This window comes from Lactuca serriola, chromosome 2, assembly GCF_051521515.1.
Source record: "Lactuca serriola cultivar US96UC23 chromosome 2, Lser_US96UC23_V15, whole genome shotgun sequence".
Classification (NCBI taxonomy): Eukaryota; Viridiplantae; Streptophyta; class Magnoliopsida; order Asterales; family Asteraceae; genus Lactuca; species Lactuca serriola.
The window spans coordinates 182,274,359-182,287,827 of NC_136409.1; the positions used below are offsets into that span (position 1 = coordinate 182,274,359).

The window sequence follows — 13,469 nt, forward strand, 5'->3', positions numbered from 1 at the left end:
TTAATAATCCGAAAGGACTTCAGATCTAGACTTTATGGACGTGTTAGAAGCATAAATTTGTTGTGGTTGAAGTGATTAAGGACCCCATAGAGTGCATGACCTCTTAAAGAGCTTAGAATTCCATTTTTGAGCTTATAGGGCCATGCATGCACGTAAAGTTTGCAACTTTACGTGTTAAGCATGCCCTAGGATCATAGATATGTGGTTTTGAAGAATTGCATGTCTCAGATTTGGCTCATATGGGAAATGGGTCAAGGGACTCGGCGAGTCCCAAGGTGGAACTCGGCGAGTTCTATGAATACGGCCTTAGACTCGGCGAGTTGCATGAACAACTCGGTGAGTCCTTTGAAGATTGCCTGGTACTCGACGAGTTGTTCCTCAAACTCGACGAGTTGCATGAACTGTTATTGTGTACGAAGGGTTTAAGTGCCAGAAGTCCAACCCTTCGTGTTTTCACATAGGATTAGCAATCTAACGTGTTCCGTTAGTCCCAAAAACCCCAGATCCTCATAAAGGATGTTCGGATAAGGATCTGGAAGCGAGTGGGGAGTCTGCTCGCATGGACTCGGCGAGTTGTTCATGGACTCGGCGAGTCGGGTCAACTGGCAGTGACTTTGACTTTGACTCTTGGTTTGGTTGGGGGTAAATGGTCATTTTACCCCGAGGTCGGTTAGCAGTATTTGACTAAGGGTTTTGTGGGAATTATAGTCGGAGGATTTCCGGAGCAGCAGCAGCAGACGACGGTCAGTTCCCACGCAGATCAGCAGCTACTTTGAGGTGAGTTACCTTCCAGTAGCGGTGGGTCTACGGCTACAATGTCGGCCCACCAGTAGGAGTTGTATGATAGATGATTGTCTCTGTGATATTCATCTAAGGTTGCTACTACCTGTGATATGTTTATGTGCTAGTATGGTATGTTGCTATGTGCTAGTGATAGTAGGGGGAGATAGTCCCCAGAGTACCGGTCGATAGGGCCGAAGGGGCGGTCGTGCCCAGCCATGCTAGATAAATTATGTGATATGTGTTATGTGGTAGTAGTAGGGGTGAAATAGTCCCCAGATTCCGGTCGAGAGGACCGAAGGGGAGACCAGCACCCAGGTATGCTAGTCAGTATCCGATCGAGAGGACCAAAGGGGAGGACAACTCCCAGATGTATTAGACAGTATCCGATCGAGAGGACCGAAGGGGTAGGTCGGGCACCCAGATATGCCTAACAATATATGTTCGATATGTAATTGTATGGTATGTGGTATGTTGGGGGAACTCACTAAGCTTCGTGCTTACAGTTTTCAGCTTTGGTTTCAGGTACCTCTTCTTCGAAGGGGAAGGAGCTGGCGCAGTAGCGGTACATCGCACACATGCTTGTATTCCGCATTATGAAATTTTCCTGGGGATTTGTACTCTGACACCTATATGTTTTATAAAAATGTTTTCCAGACTTGCACTATCTTTTGTGAAATGATTTGATCGTTGAACGTTTTATTCCTGATGTTTTGCTAAGTACATGTTTTAAAAATGAAAATTTTGGCTCGTATTTTTGGGTTGTTACACATCACCCCACCGTCACCACCCCCACCACCAACCACCACCACCACCACCTCCATTACCACCTGTCACCACCACCTCACCTACCACCTACCACCTTGACCCCCACCACTAACCACCACCTACCAACATCATCACCATCCATCACCTACCAAAAACACGATCATCACCACGACCCGCCACCTGCCACCACCACCGATCACCACCACCCCCACCCACCACCCACTGCTTGCCACCACCACTATCTACCATCACCTGTCATCACCCACCCATCAACACCACCACCACTAACCAACCCACCATCCACCATAACCACCACCCACCACCAACAAAGCAACTATTACCCAATACCCCCATAAGCCATCACCCACCACCACCACTCCCATCCCCACCCACAATCACCATTCGTCTCCACCACACACTACCCCACCACCTTTCCCTACCTCCACCACCACTACTACCATCACCCACCACCGCCCATCTACACCACCACCACCATTATATAAAACCACCAATATCATATGTGATTAAATGTATATAATCACATAAATCATGTGTGATTAAATACATATAATCACATGTGATTATGTGATTTTATGTATATAATCACATATGATTTATATAAACAATATTTGTTTTCATGTTTTCCATTTAATAATTTTTATCGTGTATTTAATAATATATGATTATATGTATTTAATAACATATGATTAATATGAATAAATTTGTTTTTATATTTTTTACTCAATAGTTGTTCTCTTGTATATAATCACATATGATTAATATAGACAATATTATTCTTGTCCATATAAATCACACGTGATTAGATACATATAATCACATGTGATTAGATGTATTTAATCACATATGATTAAAGTTAACAAATAACAATTACTAAATCGAGAACTTGATAATGAATCACATAAATCATATGTGATTCAATAGTTGTTCTCGTGTGTTTAAATACATATAATCACATAAATCATATGTTACTATATGTATTTAATCACTTAAACCATATGTGATTAAATACATAAAATCACATGTGATTATATGTATCTACTCACATATTATTTATATAAATAATATTCGTTTTCAAATTTTTGATTCAATAATATTCTCATGTATTTAATCACATGTGATTATATGTATCTAATAACATATTATTAATATGGACAAAGAACAACTTTTGAATTAAGAAGGCAAAACGAAATCTTACACATATAAATAATATGTGGTTTGATACATATAATCACATGTAAGATTTCGTTTTGCCTTCTTAATTCAAAAGTTGTTCTTTGTCCATATTAATAATATGTTATTAGATACATATAATCACATGTGATTAAGTACATGAGAATAAATAATCGGAAACACAAAACTAATATTGTTCATATAAATCATATATGATTAGATACATATAATCATATGCGATTAAATACAAGAATAACTATTGAAACGAGAATGTAAAAATTTCACTTCTCCACATAAATCATATGTGATAGATACATATAATCACATGTGATTATGTGTATTTAATAACATTTGACTTATATAGACATGATTTGTTTTTGTGTTTTCTACTTAATAATTGTTTTTCATTTATTTAATCACATGTGATTATATGTATTTAATCACATATACAATAGTAAACGATCCATGATCTAAGGGGAATATTTATAAATAGAGGATTAATTTGTTTATTATTAAAATAACTATATATAAAATTTCATTGGTTTAGATTCAGTCATACGTTCACACTATTGTGTGAGCGTATGACTGAATCTAGACAAATGGAACTTTATATATAGTTATTTTAATAATAAACAAATCAATCCTCTATTTATAAATACTCCCCTTAGATCATGGGTCGGTTACTATTGTATATTTGTTATCATCTTCTAAACCCTATTGTTATCTCAAATTGTTGGTTCATCATCACCATCACTAGAAAATCCCACAACAGTTTAGCTCCATCGGCCCGAGCACTGGGCGAATTGGACGTCCTCTTCTTTCTCCCCAACAAAAATCATCTGAACCTTTCCCTTCCCTACTCCGGTTGTCGTTGCTTCTTCTTCCTAGCACACTGACTTCATCGACAAATTCTTACATTTCTCCGTCTTCGATCAAAACAAAGGTACATTCAAGAATATTCCTCCCCAAAGTACCACCGTAGTTAATTTCTCAAGACATCAATTTTTCTCTTTATTTCAGAAAAGATAGAAAATGATGAGAAAAAGGGTGGCGAGGAAACCAAAATCATTTGAAATCATGGACTCCATGGATCTCCCTCTTCATTCCCTAGTATCAGAACATGTGGTCTGCTCCTAGATTGTATCAATTTTTTGGGCGAGTTTTATGGGTAAGAAATTAATTGAATAAGGAACCCAAGAGGTACAAACTGTTCCCCTCTAACCCTCACCACATACAGAACTCTTGTTTTCTCTCTTTCCATTTGATTAATTTTGTTGTTATTGATGAAAACAAAAATTATAATTTTCTAAATAGTTAACTAAGGATTCAATTGATCTTCAATAGAGAATAAGGTAGTAGGAAGACACAAGTATCAGACTAGAAGTTTAACATACCATTTAGTGTTATACACTTTGAATATGAAGATCTTTATCTTGGTTCAACAAACAAAAAAAATCCATAATTGATACAAGGCATCACCTATTTTAATAATTAAGCTCCTGATTTTGTGATATCTTAGTTTCTACTTTTGATTCTTGATTTTTATTGTATATTTTAGTTATTTATAATCTTGGTTTTGTATGCTTTTCATTCTTGAATTTGTATGCCAGTTTTGATATTGGAGATGAACTTTCTATTAAATTTTTTGGTTAAATTATCACTGAAGGTATGCACTAACTTGCCATTTGACCACAAAATCAGGCGTATAGTTATTGGGTTGTCCTTCTGGAGTTCCTTACTAGTAGAGTTCAAGTTGATATGAAGAGATCTCCTTGAGAAGATGTTATTGTATCATAGGTCAGCTCCTTTCCTTGTTTCATATATGCAATTTGTCAACACGAGACGTTGATATGTAAGATTGGTATGAGTTATTAGTTATGTTGATTTGTGAAAACAGGATCTACCTTGTTTGACTGATAGGGGTTAAGTTATTGAGATCACGGATCTAGTTTTAGAAGGTTAATATTTGATGAAGGAAATCATCCAGGTGATGACAATAGTAGCAATATGTGTTTAATTGGAGGTAGATTATCAGCCATTAATCGTGGATGTAGTTTTGTCTCTAGTCCTTCTGGTGAAGCAACATCAAAGATTGCAATCTTCAAAGGTAATTAGTGCTACCCAATCTCCTAGGCTTTAACAACCTTAAACCATCAAATATATAATTATTGTACAAAATGGTCTAACTTTTCTCTTTCTTGTTTATAGGAGGAAAACGGAAGTTTTAATTGAATGATTTGTTGGTTTAGCTTCAAACATGAAGATGTAAAGACAGAGGCATGGGGAACCCATCAAAAAGCAAAGACAAATTCCTCAAGAATGATGACAGATTCTTCAAGAATGATGACAAATTCTTAAAGAATTATATATATATATATATATATATATATATATATATATATATATATATATATATTATTGTTTTTTATATTATCTAAGAATGACGAAATATTCTGAAAGAATGTACAAATAATGTAATACGTCATATAAATTTTTCGTTTATTCCTTAATAATGATGACAGATTCCTAAAAAATATATTATAGAAGGTTGTATACATTCTTTAAAATATTGTATATATTTTTCTTTTTATGTTATAAAAATGATATTTTTATATTTTTGGGATTGTTCTCATTTTTATAATATATATATATATATATATATATATATATATATATATATATATATATATATATATATATATATATAATGAGAACAATCCTAAAAATATAAAACAATCATTTTGTATCATATATATACCCTTAAGGGTATATAAGTTTAGGTACCCAAATTCACAATACCACGTTGTTTTGTATCATATAATGCATTCTAATTGTCTAATGTTCTTATAATTAACTTCTAACTTGATTTAATTCCATGATTTTTATAAATTACACATTTATCTTACTTTTACATAATTTTTATTTTCAACTATAATATATATAGCCTAGTATGTGGTCGGCAAAAAGATGTGATGTAAGAAGAAAATAATAATAAAATTTAAAAAATGTTGAAAGTAAATAAAGTTAAGGTTGAATCTTAATAACATTATAATGAATATATCAAACAAAACGACATATTATGATGTGTTTAGGTACCTAAACTTATATATATATATATATATATATATATATATATATATATATATATATATATATATATATATATATATATATATATATATATAGGGTTAGAATCAAATGTGAATCATAAGTATTGTATGAATGTGTGATCAAATTTTGATCATTAGATTAAAATGAATGAATGATTATGATCTTAAAGTACGTGTAATTAACACGGACTACAATGTATCTTAAGTAAGTGTTGAGACTATCTCCTATACATCACACAACACAAGACTATTTTCCTTTTGTGTGGAAGAACCAAGTTCATTTTATATCATTACTAACTTGATCATTGGCGGTTGTTTCTGAAACACGAGTTTTGGAACGGTTCTAACCGTCTCGTTGATGAGTTTTAAAGATGTCAAATCAGGATCAACTAACGATGATGAAACACAAGATTCGAGATCCTCTCCCGATTAATCCAATGATGATTTCTAGTAACATCAATAGTTTATATTGCATCTACATGGCTATGTCATACCAATATTTTTAATTAATTTAACTATATAAGTATTATTAAAACTTTTTATAAAATATAAACATATATTTATTTAGAAAGAATTTTGAATGGAAATTTATTTGTATCCATTTACCGTTATGCCGTATTGATTCACACTTTTTTAAAATGGCGACGCACATACTCGGAAACTACACTTGAATTCTGCATATGTGCTTATGAAATTTGAATCCTCACACGAGCATTTCACCATGCTAATAGGCCAAATGCCTATTAGTGTATTGATTGACATGGTAATTTAAAACGGACACAAGGGATATTCGTATAAGTTGAAGATACAACTAGTACAAACCCAAACAGTGATCGGATTATCGTATACCCAAAATAAAAGTCGACCTCATTTTATTAGCATCAAAAAGTGCTAAAATGAGCCAAGGAACATATAAGATTTTATCCTCTAAAACATTTTTAGAAGATAAAAATTTGCATGTATATAATAAATACCTTAGCTTCTTATTCATTACAAAGAGGATCTGATTTGTTAAATTGGCGCAGTTGGGCTTTCGAGATCTCGAAAACAGATGAGCACTGGGCAAGTCCTTGAATTTTCTCATCCAATCGTGTCTCGTCAACAACAAATTGGGAAGCATGAGAAGCAATTGAACCATTGGTTGCCACCAGCTTTAGGGGTTGTGGCGGGAGCTGCAGGCGGTGGTGTAGTTTCTGCCTCCGCTGCTCCTTTTGGCGTTGGCGGCGTTGATGATGGTGACTGAGGTTTTCCAGCATCTTCCTTCACCGGACTCCCCCCTGCAAGTCTGAGAGTAGCAAACACCATAAGCCCGATTCTACAAATCATGAATCATCAGTATCACCCATGGATTATTAAAAAAACTTACAAAGGGAATGCAAATGAACCAGTGCTTTGGGAACTTGAATCCGAATTACGAGTCCCCTCGGTCGGAACCCTAGAATTTGGACTGGACTCCCAATCCGGTGAGCTTTCCTTTCCCCTAACGAAATCGGTTGGTGATGCATTTAGGGTTTCAAGGAGTTCTTCCTTCTCGTCCGCACTCTTCCTTTCGTCTTCTACTGTTGTTTCCACCATCGGGCTTGTCAAACTGCCATGTGGCGTAAAACATGAATACTCGAATCCATCGTCCAGCCAGTGAAGTTTTCCAGACTGGCTTATAAAAAAATCACTATCCATGGAGAAGCTATTGCTCCCCATGTGGATACTGAATAACGATTCATTCGAAGCTGCACTCCATTCCGAATCATCACTCTGTTTTGGAGAAAATATAGATGAGGGGATCCTGTTTGGATCATAGTCATCGGATTGCGCCATCACTTGGATCGGAGGGGATTGTATTGGAGATGCATTTGATGTATCGAAATCAGAGAATCGTGGTGAAGCCATTGATGATAACTTCACTGTTAGTCTCCCAGATGAACTCGTTTTTGCTGATTCCGTATTATTTGATCTTAGCGAGATAGATTCGTTTTCTTCAAATTCTGGGAATTTCACATCATTTTCACCACCATTTACTTCCATTGGATTTGAAGACGATGAGGAAGAGGAAGAAGAGAAAGAAGAGGAAGACGCACGGCCAACCATCTTGTCATCATCTTTGACGCTGTAAGTAACATCAAACTCCGAATCTAGATGTTCACTGCTACCACTCCCGTTCTTGTGTTTCATTTTGTTTTGTTCAACAGATAAACTAATGTCTAATGCTGTAAAACGAAAAGCAATTCGTGTGCGTAGCTATCAATCAGTCCATGAATTTAGAAACGAAGAAGCCAACAATTATAACCATTCCTATTGTAATCCAAGATTCAATTTTTTTTTTCTTCTCAAATTAAGTTACTACTAGTTAATCAACACATTTACGGATCTGTGAGAAATAGATTCAATGAATTTTATGATATAATGATATGATCATATATGCATGGCTTCAAAATTGACGATGAGAAGGAAAACTCTGGTTTCATGGCAACGATTTACAGTTCTTGCGATTGCAATTTGAGCAAAGACGTAACAATCAAATCACGAGATGAAAATTTTGAAACGTCAATGGATTCATGTATCGTTATGAAACGAATGATGATTTGAGAAAAAAATTCGAAAAATTGTGAGTAACTGAACTTACTTGAACATGAACATTCCCCTTATAGTTGGAACCCTACGGGTTAAGATCGCCGGCAGCACCAATGTTGCCCTAAATTTTAACGATGAAACCTCGGGGCACGAGATAGAAGATAAAGGGGAAAAAGTTTTGTATAGAGGGAAGAACAGGGTTTGATGATCGAATAACAGAAGGCTGAGCGCCCATTTAGGAAACGCTCATCTGTATGTGTCTCTTTTCTTTTCCTATTCGACCGGTATTTCTGTTTGTCAGAAGGTTTAGGGATGATTTTAGGAATAAAACAAAAGATAAAGGGGTGAAAATGTAAGTTAGAAAATTCTTCTATAACATGACGTTCACCGTTCAAAAGCGTTCATATATCTTTCACTTATCTACACTCTTAGACGCCATAGCCATGGAAGCAACTTTGCAGAAACAGCTTTTTCCGAACCATCTGCTAATTTCACCAAGAACACCGTCATTTGTCCATCAGAAATCGAGTTTTTCAACTCAATTTTTGAGTTACTCCGGTTTCCCCAAATTTCCGATTGTGGAACGTCGTCATAGGAACGCAAACGCAACGAAGGCAAGGTTTTTGTTTTTGCTCTTTAATATTTTTCTTTCTTTTACCATTTGTTGATTATGCTGGTTGTAGTATTTAAATAGATTAATGCAAGGAGAAGGAGATCAAACATGGAAACGGATACGTATGTATTAATGGAGCCAGGGAAGGCTGAAGAATTTGTAGATGAGGAAGAACTGAGAGCCAGATTGAAGAATTGGCTAGAAAATTGGCCAGGCACCTCGCTTCCTCCTGATCTTGCAAGATTTGAATCCATTGATGATGCTGTTTCGTTCCTTGTAAAGTCAGTGTGTGAACTCGAAATTGATGGAGATGTTGGCTCGATTCAGTGGTATGAAGTTAGTTTGGAATGAAATCATTCAAGTAATTTGCAATTACAATTTACAAAACAATTAAATGCCATAGTTTTGCCTCCATTCAGTTCAGTCCAATCGAGTATAAATCAATATATAAGCCTTATACCATTTAAAAACAGTTTCACAAGGTTCAATCAAACACAATGAGATTCAAATAATTTCTAACCAAAACCATCTTGAGCAAATCCATCAAGTTTTAAGAGCACCGAGATCTTGGAACTTGGACGCTTGAATCTGCAGGTGTCACGAGATCTTACATCAATTAACATAGCACAAAAGATAATCAGCATGTGTGCATCATGAGGTTGTACCTTGTGTTGTTGATTTTTAGTAAACGATGGTGGTAAGAGACCCGATGATTTGTTAGACTTTGTTCTAGCAAGAAGTCCTTTAGAAACAGGGGACATGATCTGATCAGTTGGGCTTTTATACCTACAAAAAACCACCAAAAGATTTAATTTTTGAAATCAAAAAGGAGAAAGAAAGAATCGCTTACATTTCTGGATATTTGAATGCTTTTGGAACTGTAAGACGATCAGGGGTGGCGAGTTTAGCAGAACCACCGGCCGGAGATGGAGAATTCATCTGAAGTGGTTGAATTGGGGATGGTGTTGATGGAGACTTTTGATCCATGGCTAGCGACTTATGAATTATGATCGAGTGTTTGAGTTTAGATAGAAGAGGGAGGAAGATCTCTTTTTAAGGGTTGAAATGAAATCAAAATGCTAGGGTTTGGTTTTATTCAGGGTTTTGTCAGTGTGGAAGACGGTAAAGTGGAAGGATAAGTAGACCGTTGGAGGAACAAGGTAGTGCTTAACGGTCCAATTCAGTGGGCCAATACCCAATGGTGGCTGCGACTTATTTTATGGTTGACTACAAAACTATGCATTTAATATTTGTATTTTTACTCATATATAAATTCTTCGTTAAAACATCATAAACAGTATATATATATATATATATATATATATATATATATATATATATATATATATATATATATATATATATATATATATATATATATATATATATATATATATATACTTTTTAGTATTCTCATATCTGGTAAGCAATTCTTTACTTCTGAAAAATTGAAACTTTTAGTGAACTAAGAAGTCGATTTGTAGAATACGTTCGTCTCCGGTCCCCATTTTTCTGACCTTAACAGATATGTGACCTTGTGAGTTTAATAGATCGACATAAATAAATGAATAACCTTTAACCCAACTATTGGTTTTCGTTCTTGATTTCTATCTATAGAGAGAAGTGCGATTGTTTGATTGTGTTTGTCTTTCAGACAGATATGTAAGCGTTGATGAGTACTTTCAAAAAACAATTTTTTATCTTCTAACTAAACAAAAATCTAGATTATACTCCATGTTTATGTAAATTTGCGTAAATGGTCCCTGTTTCATATTAATTGACAAATATCTATATATTACCTTCTTAATCATTAACAAAAACTTATCTACGTTTTATTTACTACCATAAAATAAGTCTAATAAGATGTTTTACTATTTATAGTGATTATTGTTTAAAATAGCCGCAAATAAGACATTAAATATTGGTTAAAAAATATTTATACTGATATTTTTTATATTTTATGATACTTATTGTTACTTTTATATATATATATATATATATATATATATATATATATATATATATATATATATATATATATATATATATATGATCATAAATTACTTTTAGTTGCATGCATAATTGGTTATCATGATTACACATAACAATTTAAAACACGACCAAAAATTATTTATAGTGACACTGAAATTTTATAATCATGACTATCGATCGACAACTATTAGTCACATATAAAAGTTTAAACTGTAATAAAAAAAGTTACTCTTAATTTTTATCTTTTATCGTGCCTATAATAAAACATTTGGTCACACATTTATTTTATAGAATATAGTTTTTTTTTTGTATTTGAATACTAATAATAATCGAAAATTAATGCATCGAATCAAATTCAGTACCAAACACAAGAAGTATATGCAAAAGTTAAAAGCAAGATAACTTTTATTATTTTATTAGAAGTGTTGTATAAATTTTATTGTTCATCTTGATATTTTGAATTTCATTAGATTAAATTGTATATACAATAGAACAATATTAATATTTATTTCATGTTCAATCCTTATCATGTACTCTAATAACTCTAAAAAAAACTTAATAATTTCTACTTCAATAATAGAAAACATATATTTATGGTGTTGTGTTTACATCATATAAATATTAATTCTTTTTAATATAAATAGTATTTTTTCATATTTTCTTTTATCAATGGTATATGAATATTCAATAAATATAATTTGTATATTAAGGTACAAAAAAATAAAGATTATTTAAACGCAATCATATCACAAGAATTGAGGGACTTATGGAGTTATATAAAACAAATTGCACTTAAATGTCATACTTTTTATTGCATATCATTTTATTTTATAAATTAATTGTTGTTATTTTTTCAGATTGCAGAGATATCATGAAGTCGTTTAATTCTAAAAGAATAGAAAATTAAATAGTGTTTATTTAGATAATAGAAATAACATTAATTTGTCGACTATATCGATCCATTAAACTTCAACCGCTACAAGTTCTATTACTTCAACTTACAACAGTATGTTTTTTATTTCAATTTACAAATTAAAAACTATAATTCTATTTAAATTTATCACCCGTGGATTTCCACGGGTTTAAACCTAGTATATATATATATATATATATATATATATATATATATATATATATATATATATATATATATATTTACTTTTTAGTATTCTCGTATATAAATTCTTCGTTAAAACATCATAAACATTATATATATATATATATATATATATATATATATATATATATATATATATATATATATATATATATATGGACAAAGGGAATATGTGGCTGTGTTGTATATAAGCTTAGACATAGAACTACCAATACTACGTCGTATAGACTTAAAACTACGTAGTTTAAGTACAAATCTTAAATTTTAAATAAAACAATTTCCTATTTTTAGTCTTAGATATTTTGGATTATTATTGTTTCCTTTATTTCCATCCTTAACGAATTTAGGTTCCTTCTTTTTAATCAAATTCTTTAAACACGTGTAACTCAAAAAATTATAAGCAAATTGGTTGCAGCAATCACATATGTAAATTAGGAGAAGAAAGGAAGGCATAGAGAATTCTGCAGATGCCTATTTTCTTTTAATATTATTTTTCATATCTAACATTAAACTTTTTAATAATTTATATCAAATAAGAAAAACCTCATGGGATAAACAAACAACGATCAAAAAAACGGCATAAGACTTATGGTTTTTTTTCTTTGTGACATTGGTTAACTGTTCATATATTTTATAGCTGTAAAAGTATCCATATGAATTATGACGGAAATTCAGTAAATAATAAGTTTTAATAGCAATGTTAAAGTGAGTAAAAATCGTAAAATAATTTGTTAAAGTAGAAATGAAAGGAAACAATCATAATTCGATATTACTAGGAGTAAAAATAGGAGAATAGCTTTATTTAAAATTTAGTATTTGTAGCTATACTACGTAGTTTTAAGTTGAAACGACGTAGTATTTGAGGTTCTATATCTAAGCTTATATATATATATATATATATATATATATATATATATATATATATATATATATATATATATATATATATATATATATATATATATATATATATATATATGTATATGTATTTTTACTTTTTAGTATTCTCATATATAAATTCTTCGTTAAAACATCATAAATATTATATATATATATATATATATATATATATATATATATATATATATGTATTTTTACTTTTTAGTATTCTCATATATAAATTCTTCGTTAAAACATCATAAACATTATATATATATATATATATATATATATATATATATATATATATATGTGTGTGTGTGTGTGTGTGTGTATTTTTACTTTTTAGTATTCTCATATATAAATTCTTCGTTAAAACATCATAAACATTATATATATGGAAATGAAAAGAAAATAAAAGAAATTGGTGTTCCTGAGTTTCATTAAAGGA

General features: G+C 31.9%; 3 protein-coding genes across 3 annotated transcripts; 1 reads left to right on the forward strand and 2 right to left on the reverse strand.

Moving 5' to 3' along the window:
* Positions 1–6,539: 6,539 nt before the first annotated feature.
* Positions 6,540–8,605, reverse strand: LOC145087629 (uncharacterized). Its single transcript, XM_079025630.1, has 3 exons — positions 8,470–8,605; positions 7,216–8,053; positions 6,540–7,134 (listed from the first exon to the last, which is right to left on the reverse strand). The coding sequence occupies exons 2-3, from the start codon at positions 8,016–8,018 to the stop codon at positions 6,948–6,950; spliced, it is 990 nt and encodes a 329-aa protein (XP_078881756.1). The 5' UTR covers positions 8,019–8,053; positions 8,470–8,605; the 3' UTR covers positions 6,540–6,947.
* A 54-nt stretch (positions 8,606–8,659) lies between these two features.
* CRR7 (chlororespiratory reduction 7) lies at positions 8,660–9,444 on the forward strand. The gene is made up of 2 exons (XM_079025632.1): positions 8,660–9,031; positions 9,112–9,444. The coding sequence occupies exons 1-2, from the start codon at positions 8,795–8,797 to the stop codon at positions 9,379–9,381; spliced, it is 507 nt and encodes a 168-aa protein (XP_078881758.1). The 5' UTR covers positions 8,660–8,794; the 3' UTR covers positions 9,382–9,444.
* Positions 9,445–9,466: 22 nt separating this feature from the next.
* LOC145087631 (uncharacterized) lies at positions 9,467–10,178 on the reverse strand. Its single transcript, XM_079025633.1, has 3 exons — positions 9,881–10,178; positions 9,696–9,816; positions 9,467–9,618 (listed from the first exon to the last, which is right to left on the reverse strand). The coding sequence occupies exons 1-3, from the start codon at positions 10,015–10,017 to the stop codon at positions 9,574–9,576; spliced, it is 303 nt and encodes a 100-aa protein (XP_078881759.1). The 5' UTR covers positions 10,018–10,178; the 3' UTR covers positions 9,467–9,573.
* Between the last annotated feature and the right edge of the window lie 3,291 nt (positions 10,179–13,469).

Excerpts from the sequence above, each read along its gene's own strand:
- CRR7 (XM_079025632.1), top strand. The coding sequence starts at position 8,795 with ATGACGTTCACCGTTCAAAAGCGTTCATATATCTTTCACTTATCTACA. Across the intron at positions 9,032-9,111 it reads GGAACGCAAACGCAACGAAG|ATTAATGCAAGGAGAAGGAG; the intron begins GCAAGGTTTTTG and ends GTATTTAAATAG.
- LOC145087629 (XM_079025630.1), bottom strand. The coding sequence starts at position 8,018 with ATGAAACACAAGAACGGGAGTGGTAGCAGTGAACATCTAGATTCGGAG. Across the intron at positions 7,135-7,215 it reads GGTTCATTTGCATTCCCTTT|ACTTGCAGGGGGGAGTCCGG; the intron begins GTAAGTTTTTTT and ends TGCTACTCTCAG.
- LOC145087631 (XM_079025633.1), bottom strand. The coding sequence starts at position 10,017 with ATGGATCAAAAGTCTCCATCAACACCATCCCCAATTCAACCACTTCAG. Across the intron at positions 9,817-9,880 it reads GCATTCAAATATCCAGAAAT|GTATAAAAGCCCAACTGATC; the intron begins GTAAGCGATTCT and ends GGTTTTTTGTAG. Across the intron at positions 9,619-9,695 it reads CTAAAAATCAACAACACAAG|ATTCAAGCGTCCAAGTTCCA; the intron begins GTACAACCTCAT and ends TGACACCTGCAG.